The 12039-nt window shown below is 45.8% G+C and overlaps 1 protein-coding gene across 1 annotated transcript in view; it reads right to left on the bottom strand.

Annotated features, from left to right (window-relative positions):
* CCDC63 (coiled-coil domain containing 63) overlaps positions 1-11750 on the bottom strand; it is a 39144-nt gene extending 27394 nt beyond the window's left edge. The window contains exons 1-3 of the mRNA XM_061384786.1: positions 11593-11750; positions 3969-4066; positions 3404-3570 (exon numbers count right to left, since the gene is read on the bottom strand). Coding sequence (XP_061240770.1) covers positions 3404-3570; positions 3969-3977 — 176 coding nt within the window. The 5' untranslated portion in view covers positions 3978-4066; positions 11593-11750. The remainder of the gene's footprint in view (positions 1-3403; positions 3571-3968; positions 4067-11592) is intronic.
* Positions 11751-12039: the final 289 nt, after the last annotated feature.

Raw genomic sequence — 12039 nt, 5'->3', positions numbered from 1 at the left:
CACATGATTAACTCTGAACCCCTGGCTTTGCCTGGATTGGACACTCCAGGCCCCTTGACCCTGAAAGGACACTCAGAGAGGTACTTCCCAACCCAGAGAGTTGGAAGGAACTCACACAAGGTCTCTAGTCCAGGTCCTGAACTTACATCCCCTCTGACCCAGTTCACTGCAACTTCCACTGCTCTGTGCCCTTCTCTGAGTGATACATTTTTTTTTCTCCTCAGAACAATTTGCAGCTGTGCCTGTCAAAACCCATTACCTAGACATGGTGGGAGCCCCCAAGTTTTCTTTCGCCAGCAGCTCACTGGCATCTGTCTGATGTTGCAGACCTTCTTTTCCAGCTTTCCAGCCAATTATCTCTGGTAATGACAGGCAAAGCCATCAGACAGGATCTTTCGACTGTGCATCAACACAGAGCTGCACAGGAACCTCTAACCCCCACCAGCTCCTCTACTCGGGGGCTAATGATTTACGAAATTGGCTGACATGAGTCTTCTTTCTCTCCCTTGTCTACTCCGGAGAAGAAAGGGGGTCGAGGACATGGGCAAATGCAGACTTTGAAAAGAAAAGAAGGCTCGGGCAACTGCACAGCAATTGAACAATGTGAAATGGCACAGAGGCCGAATTTCTTGCAAAGTCCTTGCAGCCTATTCCTACTTTTCAGTGCGATTTGCAGGCTTGCTGCCTCAACGTCCTTTGGAAGCTTGGAGAAATGCAGCATTTCAGGTCCCAACCCAGGACCTACTGAATCAGAATCTGTTTTGCAACAAGATCCTCAGGTGACTTCTATGCACTTTAAAGTTTTGGAAGCACCACTCTAGAACAGTAAAGAACATTCAAGGGCAAAAGGTCTGCAAAGACTTTTCTATTAATGATAAAAAGTAAATATTTTAGGTTTTGTGGGCCAGAGGACCTCTGTTGCATCTACTCAACAGAGCAACCATATGAAACACAACAATGAATAGGTGTGGCTATGTGCCAATAAAACTTCATAAAAACAGGCAGCCAGTAAGACTTGGCTCATTAGCCACTACTGCTCTAAAGCAGCACTGTCCAGTAGATTATTCTGCAGTGATGGAAATGTTCTCTAGTTGCTCTGTCTGATAGCATCCACCAGGCACATGTGGCTACTGAGCACCTGAAATGTGGCTGGTGAAACTGAAGAACTGAATTTCTAATTTTATTAACTGTAACTAATTACCAATGTAAATGGTCACATGCTGCTAGGGACCACCAGAGAGCACACCTAGTTCTAGAGCATCTTGGCTTCTAAACCTGGCCCTTGGGACTTCTCTGCCCCTCTTAAGCCCCTCATGGGAGGGGTTTTTGTAAAGCTACAGAGAAAAAAGAGAGAGAGCAGGATAATCCATCAAAGACAGGCTTTCAGGGTGTAGTAAGGTCAGAAAAAAAGCAAAACAAAGGTTTGTCCATCTTTAGGCAGGGCTGGGAGTGCAGTGAGGGGAGTGAGGTGCTTCAAAAATGAAGGAGATCTTCACTTTCAGGGTGGTATACGTGCAAGGTCAGCACTGGGGAAAAACACTTCCTTAAATATTGTACCCTAACTACGTCACTTAGCTCAACCCAGTTTTCCTCCTATTTGGGGGTGTTTATGTCTACTCTTTCACTCCCCTCCCCCGCTCCAGTTCCATCACAGTGAAACCAGATCAAATGGGCTGGGGTAGGGTAGAGTAGGATGCAGAAGAGTAAGAAAGATTCAAGAAAAACTGAAGACACACCAGGAAGCAGGCATTCCCTGATGCCCACACCAAGGACAGACTGTGAATCAAGGTCTCCAGGCACAGAAGTGCAGGCTGTGGACTGCACAGCCCAAGGGAGCACCATCTACTTGAAAACATATCACCGATTTGCTGATTTATTGTACTTTTCTAAGAGACAGTTCAGCTCAGTCGTTCAGTCATGTTCAACTCTTTGCGATCCCATGAACCGAAGCATGCCAGGCCTCCCTGTCCATCACCAACTCCTGGAGTCCACCCAAACCCATGTCCATTGAATCGATGATGCCATCCAACCATCTCATCCTCTGTCGTCCCCTTCTCCTCCTGCCCCCAGTCCCTCCCAGCATCAGAGTCTTTTCAAATGAGTCAGCTCTTCGCATCAGGTGGCCAAAGTATTGGAGTTTCAGCTTCAACATCAGTCCTTCCAATGAATATTCGGACTGATTTCTTTTAGATGGACTGGTTGGATCTCCTTGCAGTCCAAGGGACTCTTAAGAGTCTTCTCCAACACCACAGTTCAAAAGCATCAATTCTTCAGTGCTCAGCTTTCCTTAGAGTCCAACTCTCACATCCATACATGACCACTGGAAAAACCATAGCCTTGACTAGACAGACCTTTGTTGGCGAAGTAATGTCTCTGCTATTCAATATGCTGTCTAGGTTGGTCATAACTTTCCTTCCAAGGAGTAAGCATCTTTGGTCATGTTTTAACAAAATCTCTTCATAACAATGATGTTTCCAACAGATGGCAGTAAAGAATCTTGAGAAAAGGGTGCATTTTTCTAATTCACATAGTGATCCCATATTGACTAGCAGTGGCTCTGAGTAAGCAAATCCATGGAAAATCTAAAGAACTCCTCTAGCCTCTGAACTTCGAACATCATCTAACAGTCAAATTTTCTTTCTAACAACAGGCAGTTACTGCCTGTATAAACATTTTACATGTAGTTAAGGAATCACCTTTCCTTGGACAGAATCTAAGAATGCCTGTTTAACGTTTGTTTCTTCAATCCCTGAGAACACCTTTCTGTTGCCCAAGGAAAACTATACATAATTTCTCGGGCAACTCAATTTCAAATATTCAGTCTTGAAGATCCCAAAGGGCCACACAAGCAGGAAACATCCTGTGGGGTATCCACTGCCGGGTGATTTCCCCTTCTCTGGGAACTCCCCACCTTCACTGCTAGAACCGCTGGGGATACCCACAGCTATTTTCCATCCTATAGTTCAACCCCCAGACTACAGCTGATTGGGCCAGAAGCAGACACCAGACCCAAGCTGAGACAATCAGATTCTCCCTCTCCTGAGAATTCTGGGATGGATTCTCAGAATTCTGGAATTGATTAAGGACAGTCTCTCTTTGTGGCCCTTGGTAGCTCAAGAATTGGAGGAAGCCATCTACCACCAGCCACAGCCGAGATTCAAGAGAAGGAAGAACAAAACCCATGTATTGAAAGAAACAGGAACCAGAAATGGCTTCTAGTTTGGATCCTTCCCTGAAACATGGGTGCTCTGCTCCCCTTGGGGTCCCCGAGACACCCTGAACTCTAAGAATATATCTCCTTTCCTCACTGAAGCTATCCCAGATGGGTCCATGCCCCAGAGGCCACATCAGAAGGCAAGCCCCATGAAACCAAAACCTCAAATTTTCTCTGACCATCACTTACCGCTGGTTCGTGATCTTCTGCTGGGAGCGGAAGTTAAAGGACTTCCGACTGTCCACCATCTTCCGGAACTGCTGCCTCAGCTTCCGAAGCTCCCCCTCAACCAGCTGCTCTTTGGTCTTCTCTGAAGGTTCCTGTGGACTTTCAGGGTCTTTTCTCCTGTGCTTTTTCTGGGTGATACAGGGTGGGTATTAAGCAACAGATTAGGTGACTAGAAAAGCCCACATTTCAACTCAAGGATGGAGGGCAAGAAGGGTGCTTGAGGCAGAGCTAGAGTTGAAAGACCACCCTTGGGTGATGTCAACTGCTTGTGTGTTACATGGAAAACCTGCCCTGGGTTGCTGGGGTGCAGAGGAGACTGGGTCTCATTATTACATACTGAAGAGGTGGCCTTGCTGTGTGACCTTGGGTGAGTCACTTGACATCTCTGAGTCTCCAGTCTTTCATCTATAAAATGGGTGCACACAGATTTGCTGTCAAGATCCCATAAGCTAATATGTATTTAGTGGACAACACAATGCCTAACCCCACAGTAAACCCTCTATATATAGGAGCTATTATTACCCACCGTTGGCATCTTGAAGGAATTGTGCTTTTCCTCTGTTCAGACACCGTACCCAAGGGAGCTCAAAGCCAGCAAGTGCTCCTTTCTCTCTCTGCAATGCCCTGTCCACAGTGGCAAAACAAAGAAAACTTGTGAGCCACCCCTGCTGGTGGTGCTGGACCCAGCAGCACCCTCTCCCTCCTCCCACAGTTTGGCACCAGAGGAGGACACGACAGATGGCTGCCCGGGTGTGAGAAGAGGCCTTTTTTTTTTTTTTTTTTTTTAAGCAATGTTTTCCTGAAACCTGTTCCTCTCACAATTTATTATTAGGAGCCAGGCAGATGGTTCTGGCATGTTGGTTACCCTCTTGCTCCCTGTGTTCCCAAAGAAGAGGGGCGAAATGGCATCAAGGCAGTGTGTCCTCTGATGGGGTTACATCGAAATTCACCCAGCTTCAGCCGTGAGGACAACCGTCCCTTGCTTTTAAAAGCAGGAGCCAGTGGTACGGAGAGGCATTAGGTATTCAGAGGCAGGAACAATGCTAATACTACGAGCCCATAGGGCTGTAAGATCCACTGCACCCCAACTTCCAGACTTCAGGAACTAAATTCCTAAACTAGAAACTCTGAGCTCTGCCACCCACTGAAGGTTCCTACAGTGCAGTGGTTTAAAGCATTGCTGTATCAACCATCAAATCTCAGCAAAAATTCCTCCGTGGCCACTTGTTAATTTGGACAAGTCATTTCAGTTTTCTGGGCCTTGGTTTCCTCATCTGGGAAATAGGAGAAATTCTAGAAGCCATTTCAGGTTGTTCAGCATGTAAGGCACTAAACCAGGCACAAAGTAAGAATGCAGTAAATGATACCTGTTATGATATGGTGTGATATGGGTCTTTTCATATGATGACAGTTCAGCATAAAAAATAGTTATGTGGGCTTATGGGGCATCCAGCATTCCTCTGTCTCCTGTAGCAATACATGGAATTTCCAGTAGGAAGCCACACCCTCCCTCACTCCTGGTCATTACCGGATTGGAACCTGTGACTCTGGATGGGCCAATCATAGTGCCAGAACCCTGGCCAATCTGCATAATCTCAGGGCCCTGGCCTGAGTGATCAATTCCATGATCAGTCCATGACCCCAAGCAGAGTAAATGGTGGAATTTAAGCTTGCACATTCAGGAAGGGAGAAATTCTGTTTCCCACTGCACTTTAACCTATGTGAATGAGGTTGCGAGTGGCTGGCAACCATCTTGCCTCTTCAGGGAGCCTAAGAATAAAGCTATCTTGGAGGACAGAAGACAAACTCAAGAGAAATTTAACCTTGGGGGAATCATCTGAGACCCTGGATATAGCTAAGCCTGAAGATACTCTGGGTCATGTCCAATTACATAATCAGCATATTCACTTAAAGTAATCCAAGATGAGTTTTCTGTTGCTTGCAACCAAATGAGTTCTCATGCCTGAAGTAACTAAATCTCTTCAGCACACAAACTAAGAGGCTGCTGCTGCTGCTGCTAAGTCACTTCAGTCATGTCCAACTCTGTGTGACCCCATAGATGGCAGCCCACCAGGCTCCTCATCCCTGGGATTCTCCAGGCAAGGACACTGGAGTGGGTTGCCATTTCCTTTTCCAAAACTAAGAGGCTACTGTGTGCTAAAAACATTGTAGGGAATTGAGGTGTAAGTCAACCTTCAAGGTGCTATGAACCCTGCCCTAGGTAAAATAGTGGGAAAAGGTGCACAAAGAAGATGATTTTCAATTTGGGTTTTGAAGGATTAATAGGAGTTCACCATGCAGAGAAGAAAAGTGGGGAAGAAACTGGGGGTAAAGAGAACTGCCTAGGCAAAGGCTGAGCAGCAAGTTAATAAGAGGAGTGTTCAGAGACAGGTGTGTGCTCTAGTATAGATCGCAGCACCCACTGGGAATAGCCAAGAGGTTTGGAAAAGCCAGGATGTTCCTTAAAAGCAGGGGGGTAATATCAGCCTTTAAGAGATGAGGCAATTGTCTCCCAACAACGACTTCTCCTTCATGAAGAATTGTTGCCACGGTAGCTGCCTGACCAGGGCTTATACTTCCCAACTCCTCCTGAATCCATGCAGGCCTATGAATTCTCACCCATGGGATGTGAGCACAGAGATGTGTCCCTTCCAGACCATGACTTTAACAAGTGGATGTGACATTTCCATCTTCTCTCCCCAACTCTGACATTTATGGGAAGTGCAACCACAGACGGGCAGAGCCACAAGACAGGTCCCCTAAACCAACTTCTGGAAGAAGTCACCTGCCAACCGTGAACATCCTCATTGGACTGTTACCAAAAAAAGAAATTAATTTCTATTATGTTAAGCCAATGAAATGTGGGAATGTTATAGCTAGCATGACTCTTAGAACAGCCTAAGTTCTTCTTAACAGGACTCATTTTGTCCTTCCTCAATGTGCCCAGTTCTAGAGGATGAATCATGATTGGTTCCCACTAATCCTAGTAACCCTATTTCCCTTTGTCAATGATTGGTCAAAAGATGAGCATGTGACCCAGATCTGGCCAATGAGACTTCAGAAAAAGTCTATTCCTATTCCTTTATGACAAAAAGAGCTTGTCCATATTCTCCTTTCTTTTGCTTTTGGAAATTATTGTGAAAGAATGATAGTTGGTGCTGGAGCAACCATCCTGTGACCATGAGGAGAAATATCACTGTCACACTAAAGAGAGAGAAGAAGAAATATGGGGGGAAATTTAGGTCCTCCCTGACACTGTTTGCCACTGCCCCATTCTTAGAACAGCCTACCTCTTGGCTTCTTGTTAAGTGAAATAGTTAAGTGTCACTACTGTTTAAGGTACCCTTATCGAGTATTTTCTTCACTGCAGCCGACAGCATTCCTGCCTTACATGACCCACTACCTTGAAAATGATTCTCTAGCTGCTGGGTGACAGGACAGTAGTGACTGAGACTATAGGACCTTTGACATTTCCCTAATATGTTCTAGGGGGTTTCTAGAGGGTTTGGAGACTAACCGAATTTTGGTAAATCACAGCTGAAGGAAAACATCTATTTGTGGAAAATTTCCACATACAGGGAAGTAGAGTAAAGACTAAAGTTCTATAGCTTGGTTATTTCTGGAACAGCTCTCAAGGTAGGCCTAGAGGCTATAGCAGGATTTATTAGACTGAAAAGATTTGGCTAAAGGACACTCACTTTAGATCAGATCAGATCAGGTCAGATCAGTCGCTCAGTCATGTCTGATCTTCGCGACCCCATGAATCGCAGCACGCCAGGCCTCCCTGACCATTACCAACTCCCGGAGTTCACTAAGACTCACGTCCATTGAGTCAGTGATGCCATCCAGCCATCTCATCCTCTGTCGTCCCCTTCTCCTCTTGCCCCCAATCCCTCCCAGCATCAGAGTCTTTTCCAATGAGTCAACTCTTCACATGAGGTGGCCAAAGTACTGGAGTTTCAGCTTTAGCATCATTCCTTCCAAAGAAATCCCAGGGCTGATCTCCTTCAGAATGGACTGGTTGGATCTCCTTGCAGTCCAAGGGACTCTCAGGAGTCTTCTCCAACACCACAGTTCAAAAGCATCAATTCTTCGACGCTCAGCCTTCTTCACAGTCCAACTCTCACATCCATACATGACCACAGGAAAAACCATAGCCTTGACTAGACGAACCTTTGTTGGCAAAGTAATGTCTCTGCTTTTGAATATGCTATCTAGGTTGGTCATAACTTTCCTTCCAAGCGGTAAGCGTCTTCTAATTTCATGGCTGCAGTCACCATCTGCAGTGATTTTGGAGCCCAGAAAAATAAAGTCTGACACTGTTTCCACTGTTTCCCCATCTATTTCCCATGAAGTGATGGGACTGGATGCCATGATCTTCATTTTCTGAATGTTGAGCTCTAAGCCAACTTTTTCACTCTACACTTAAGAGGCTTTTTAGTTCCTCTTCACTTTCTGCCATAAGGGTGGTGTCATCTGCATATCTGAGGTTATTGATATTTCTCCCGGCAATCTTGATTCCAGCTTGTGTTTCTTCCAGTCCAGCGTTTCTCATGATGTACTCTGCATATAAGTTAAATAAACAGGGTGATGATACACAGCCTTGACATACTCCTTTTCCTATTTGGAAGCAGTCTGTTGTTCCATGTCCAGTTCTAACTGTTGCTTCCTGACCTGCATACAGGTTTCTCAAGAGGCAGGTCAGGTGGTCTGGTATTCCTATCTCTTTCAGAATTTTCCACAGTTTATTGTGACCCACACAGTCAAAGGCTTTGGCTAGTCAATAAAGCAGAAATAGATGTTTTTCTGGAACTCTCTGCTTTTTCCATGATCCAGCGGACGTTGGCAATTTGATCTCTGGTTCCTCTGCCAGCTTGAACATCAGGAAGTTCACGGTTCACATATTGCTGAAGCCTGGCTTGGAGAATTTTGAGCATTACTTTACTAGCGTGTGAGAGGAGTGCAATTGTGCAGTAGTTTGAGCATTCTTTGGCTTTGCCTTTCTTTGGGATTGGAATGAAAACTGACCTTTTCCAGTCCTGTGGCCACTGCTGAGTTTTCCAAATTTGCTGACATATTGAGTGCAGCACTTTCACAGCATCATCTTTCAGGATTTGGAATAGCCCAACTGGAATTCTATCACCTCCACTAGCTTTGTTCGTAGTGATGCTTTCTTAGGCCCACTGGACTTCACATTCAGGATGTCTGGCTCTAGGTCAGTGATCACACCATCGTGATTATCTGGGTCGTGAAGATCTTTTTTGTACAGTTCTTCCGTGTATTCTTGCCATCTCTTCCTAATATCTTCTGCTTCTGTTAGGTCCATACCATTTCTGTCCTTTATCGAGCCCATCTTTGCATGAAATGTTCCTTTGGTATCTCTGATTTTCTTGAAGAGATCTCTAGTCTTTCCCATTCTGTTGTTTTCCTCTATTTCTTTGCATTGATCGCTGAAGAAGGCTTTCTTATCTCTCCTTGCTATTCTTTGGAACTCTGCATTCAGATGTTTATATCTTTCCTTTCCTCCTTTGCTTTTCGCTTCTCTTCTTTTCACAGCTATTTGTAAGGCCTCCCCAGACAGCCATTTTGCTTTTTTGCATTTCTTTTCCACGGGGATGGTCTTGATCCCTGTCTCCTGTACAATGTCACGAACCTCATTCCATAGCTCATCAGGCACTCTATCTATCAGATCTTAAATCTATTTCTCACTTCCACTGTATAATCATAAGGGATTTGATTTAGGTCATATCTGAATGGTCTAGTGGTTTTCCTTACTTTCTTCAATTTAAGTCTGAATTTGGCAATAAGGAGTTCATGGTCTGAGCCACAGTCAGCTCTTGTTTTTGCTGACTGTATAGAGCTTCTCCACCTTTGGCTGCAAAGAATATAATCAATCTGATTTCGGTGTTGACCATCTGGTGATGTCCATGTATAGAGTCTTCTCTTGTCTTGTTGGAAGAGGGTGTTTGCTATGACCAGTGCATTTTCTTGGCAAAACTCTATTAGTCTTTGCCCTGCTTCATTCCGTATTCCAAAGCCAAATTTGCCTGTTACTCCAGGTGTTTCTTGACTTCCTACTTTTGCATTCCAGTCCCCTATAATGAAAAGGACATCTTTTTTGGGTGTTAGTTCTAAAACGTCTTGTAGGTCTTCACAGAACCGTTCAACTTCAGCTTCTTCAGCGTTACTGGTTGGGGCATAGACTTGGATTACTGTGATATTGAATGGTTTGCCTTGGAAACGAACAGAGATCATTGTACATCGCACCTTGCTTCTATTGCCAGTCACATCCACAGCTGGGTATTCTTTTTGCTTTGGCTCCATCCCGTCATTCTTTCTGGAGTTATTTCTCCACTGATCTCCAGTAGCATATTGGGCACCTACTGACTTGGGGAGTTTCTCTTTCAGTATCCTATCATTTTGCCTTTTCATACTGTTTATGGGGTTCTCAGGGCAAGAATACTGAAGTGATTTGCTATTCCCTTCTCCAGTGGACCACATTCTGTCAGATCTCTCCACCATGACCCGCCCATCTTGGGTTGCCCCACGGGCATGGCTTAGTTTCATTGAGTTAGACAAGGCTGTGGTCCTAGTGTGATTAGATTGACTAGTTTTCTGTGAGTATGGTTTCAGTTTAGGACTTCTTTAAATTATAGAATTTTGTACAGCTCCAATTTCATATGGTCCAGGAGCTTTTCTATATCTAAAGACTTTTGATCCTAAGTGGATCTGTAATGCACTTTCTAAAAGTATGACTAAAAAATATCTGACATTCACTGACAATGTGATTTCTCTCTCTGATCTTCAGTCTTCTCATCTGTCAAATGGAGATACTCATCCACATGCTCAGTACAAAATAATGTATATAAAGCTCTTTGCGCAGAGCCTAGCACATAATAGCTGCCTGATGAAGGTACTTGTCTGTGAATCACGATTTTTAAGTATCAGTTTATCTTGCCCTTGAGCTAATTGGCTGTGTTGTGTGTTTTCCCCCAAGAACTGGAGACTCCATCAACTTCTACCTTTTTGCTGATACACACACACACACACACACACACACACACACAGAACCAGGCTCCTCCTGGGACACTGGCTTTTCTCCAGCTTCTAGACGCCAACACAGACCTTTCTGTGCCCTCTGGGCTGGGCCCATTCTGTTCCCTGGGAAGAGATCCACCCTCATTCACACAGCTTGGACTTCAGAGAGCCCTGCAGGGTGTCCTGGCCCCTGGCACACCACCCTCTTGGTCAGGGCTCTCAAACTCAAGGCCCAAGGGGCAAATTCAACCTCCTTCAGTTCTGGTTAGCAGGCAGTGTTTTTAAATGTGAATGTGGGTCATGCTCTCTCTCTCCTGGCTACAGGCTCTATTCCTCCCCCTTGCCTAACTCCTCCTCCCCTCAATTCCCACATTTCCTGTATTGGGAGCCAGCAAGAATTTGAGAATGCAGTTCTTGGGAGGAATCTCAACGCTGCCCATGCAATGGAAAGTGTTAGCAAATCCAGAGGTCTGGGTCAAGGAGCATCATGAACGTGCCTCCAGCTCCCTGGACCTCAGTCTACCCACTACAGTATCTGTAATCCTGGGCACATGATTAGCTCTTAGCAAATACTATTGGAATGAATGAAGTCTCCTAGTGGGTGGAGACTTTATTGTCTAATATTTAATTAGTTGAGGTAGAGGGGGCAGACTCCTCCTCTGTTGCTGAATTTTAACAATCTGCCCTTAAAAGAAAATCCTGACACCACCCCCCGCCCCAAAAGGGCTCTGCAGGGCCCCTCAGACAGTCTACTATGTGGATTATAAATGCCAAGTCTGAGAGAGAAGGATCCTACCAAAATTAAGTCAAGGCTGCATAACCTGGTGGAATGTTAAAACATATGCTTGCAGCACTAAGCGGGGTGCAGAACACAAATTTTTAAAAATTGGGACAGTTTCGGGGGTGGAGTGAAAGTTTCTTGGGCTTTCTTGGAGTTATTTTACACACTGTAATTTATTTACGTTTAATTGAGGGGGGCCAGGATATTTTCCAAGTTTAGGGGCAGCTAAACCTCTGAAGTCGGGGGCCAGGGGCAGCCACCAGGTATCTGGTTTCCCCAGCAGGGAGCGCTGTGACGCAGCAGGCGCGGCTGCAAGCGCAGAGAAACTCACCAGCGGCGGCCCTCAGGACCGCTCCCACCGCGTGTCCGACGTCGGCCACAGCTGCGTGTCGGACGGCTCTGGGAGAACCGCTAGCTGCACCGCTGCGCCGGGCCGCGCCGACCCCCAGCCCCAGGTCCGGGCGTTCTCGGACCCCTGGAACGGCGCCTTTGTGACTCGCACAGACGGACGTTCTCCCCTGGAAGGTGCTGGGAGGGTGCAGGGCCCTTAAGTGAGAAGCAGAACAGCAGATCAGAGGAAGGGGATTTTGGGGGAGGGCAAGAAGGGTAGCGACACTCTCCTCGGAGACACCCCTTACAGACTAACTGAACCCTCACAGCACTACTTGACTCAGTGACCGCTATCCTTCCGTGACTTGGCCACTCACACCGCCATTCAAGCTCCAATGTGCTCTTATTCACACGAATCTTCTCCCGCCTCACATTCGACGTCCTTACA

Source organism: Bos javanicus, chromosome 17 (genome assembly GCF_032452875.1).
Source record: "Bos javanicus breed banteng chromosome 17, ARS-OSU_banteng_1.0, whole genome shotgun sequence".
NCBI classification, from domain to species: domain Eukaryota; kingdom Metazoa; phylum Chordata; class Mammalia; order Artiodactyla; family Bovidae; genus Bos; species Bos javanicus.
This window is presented reverse-complemented; position numbering and strand designations above follow the sequence as displayed.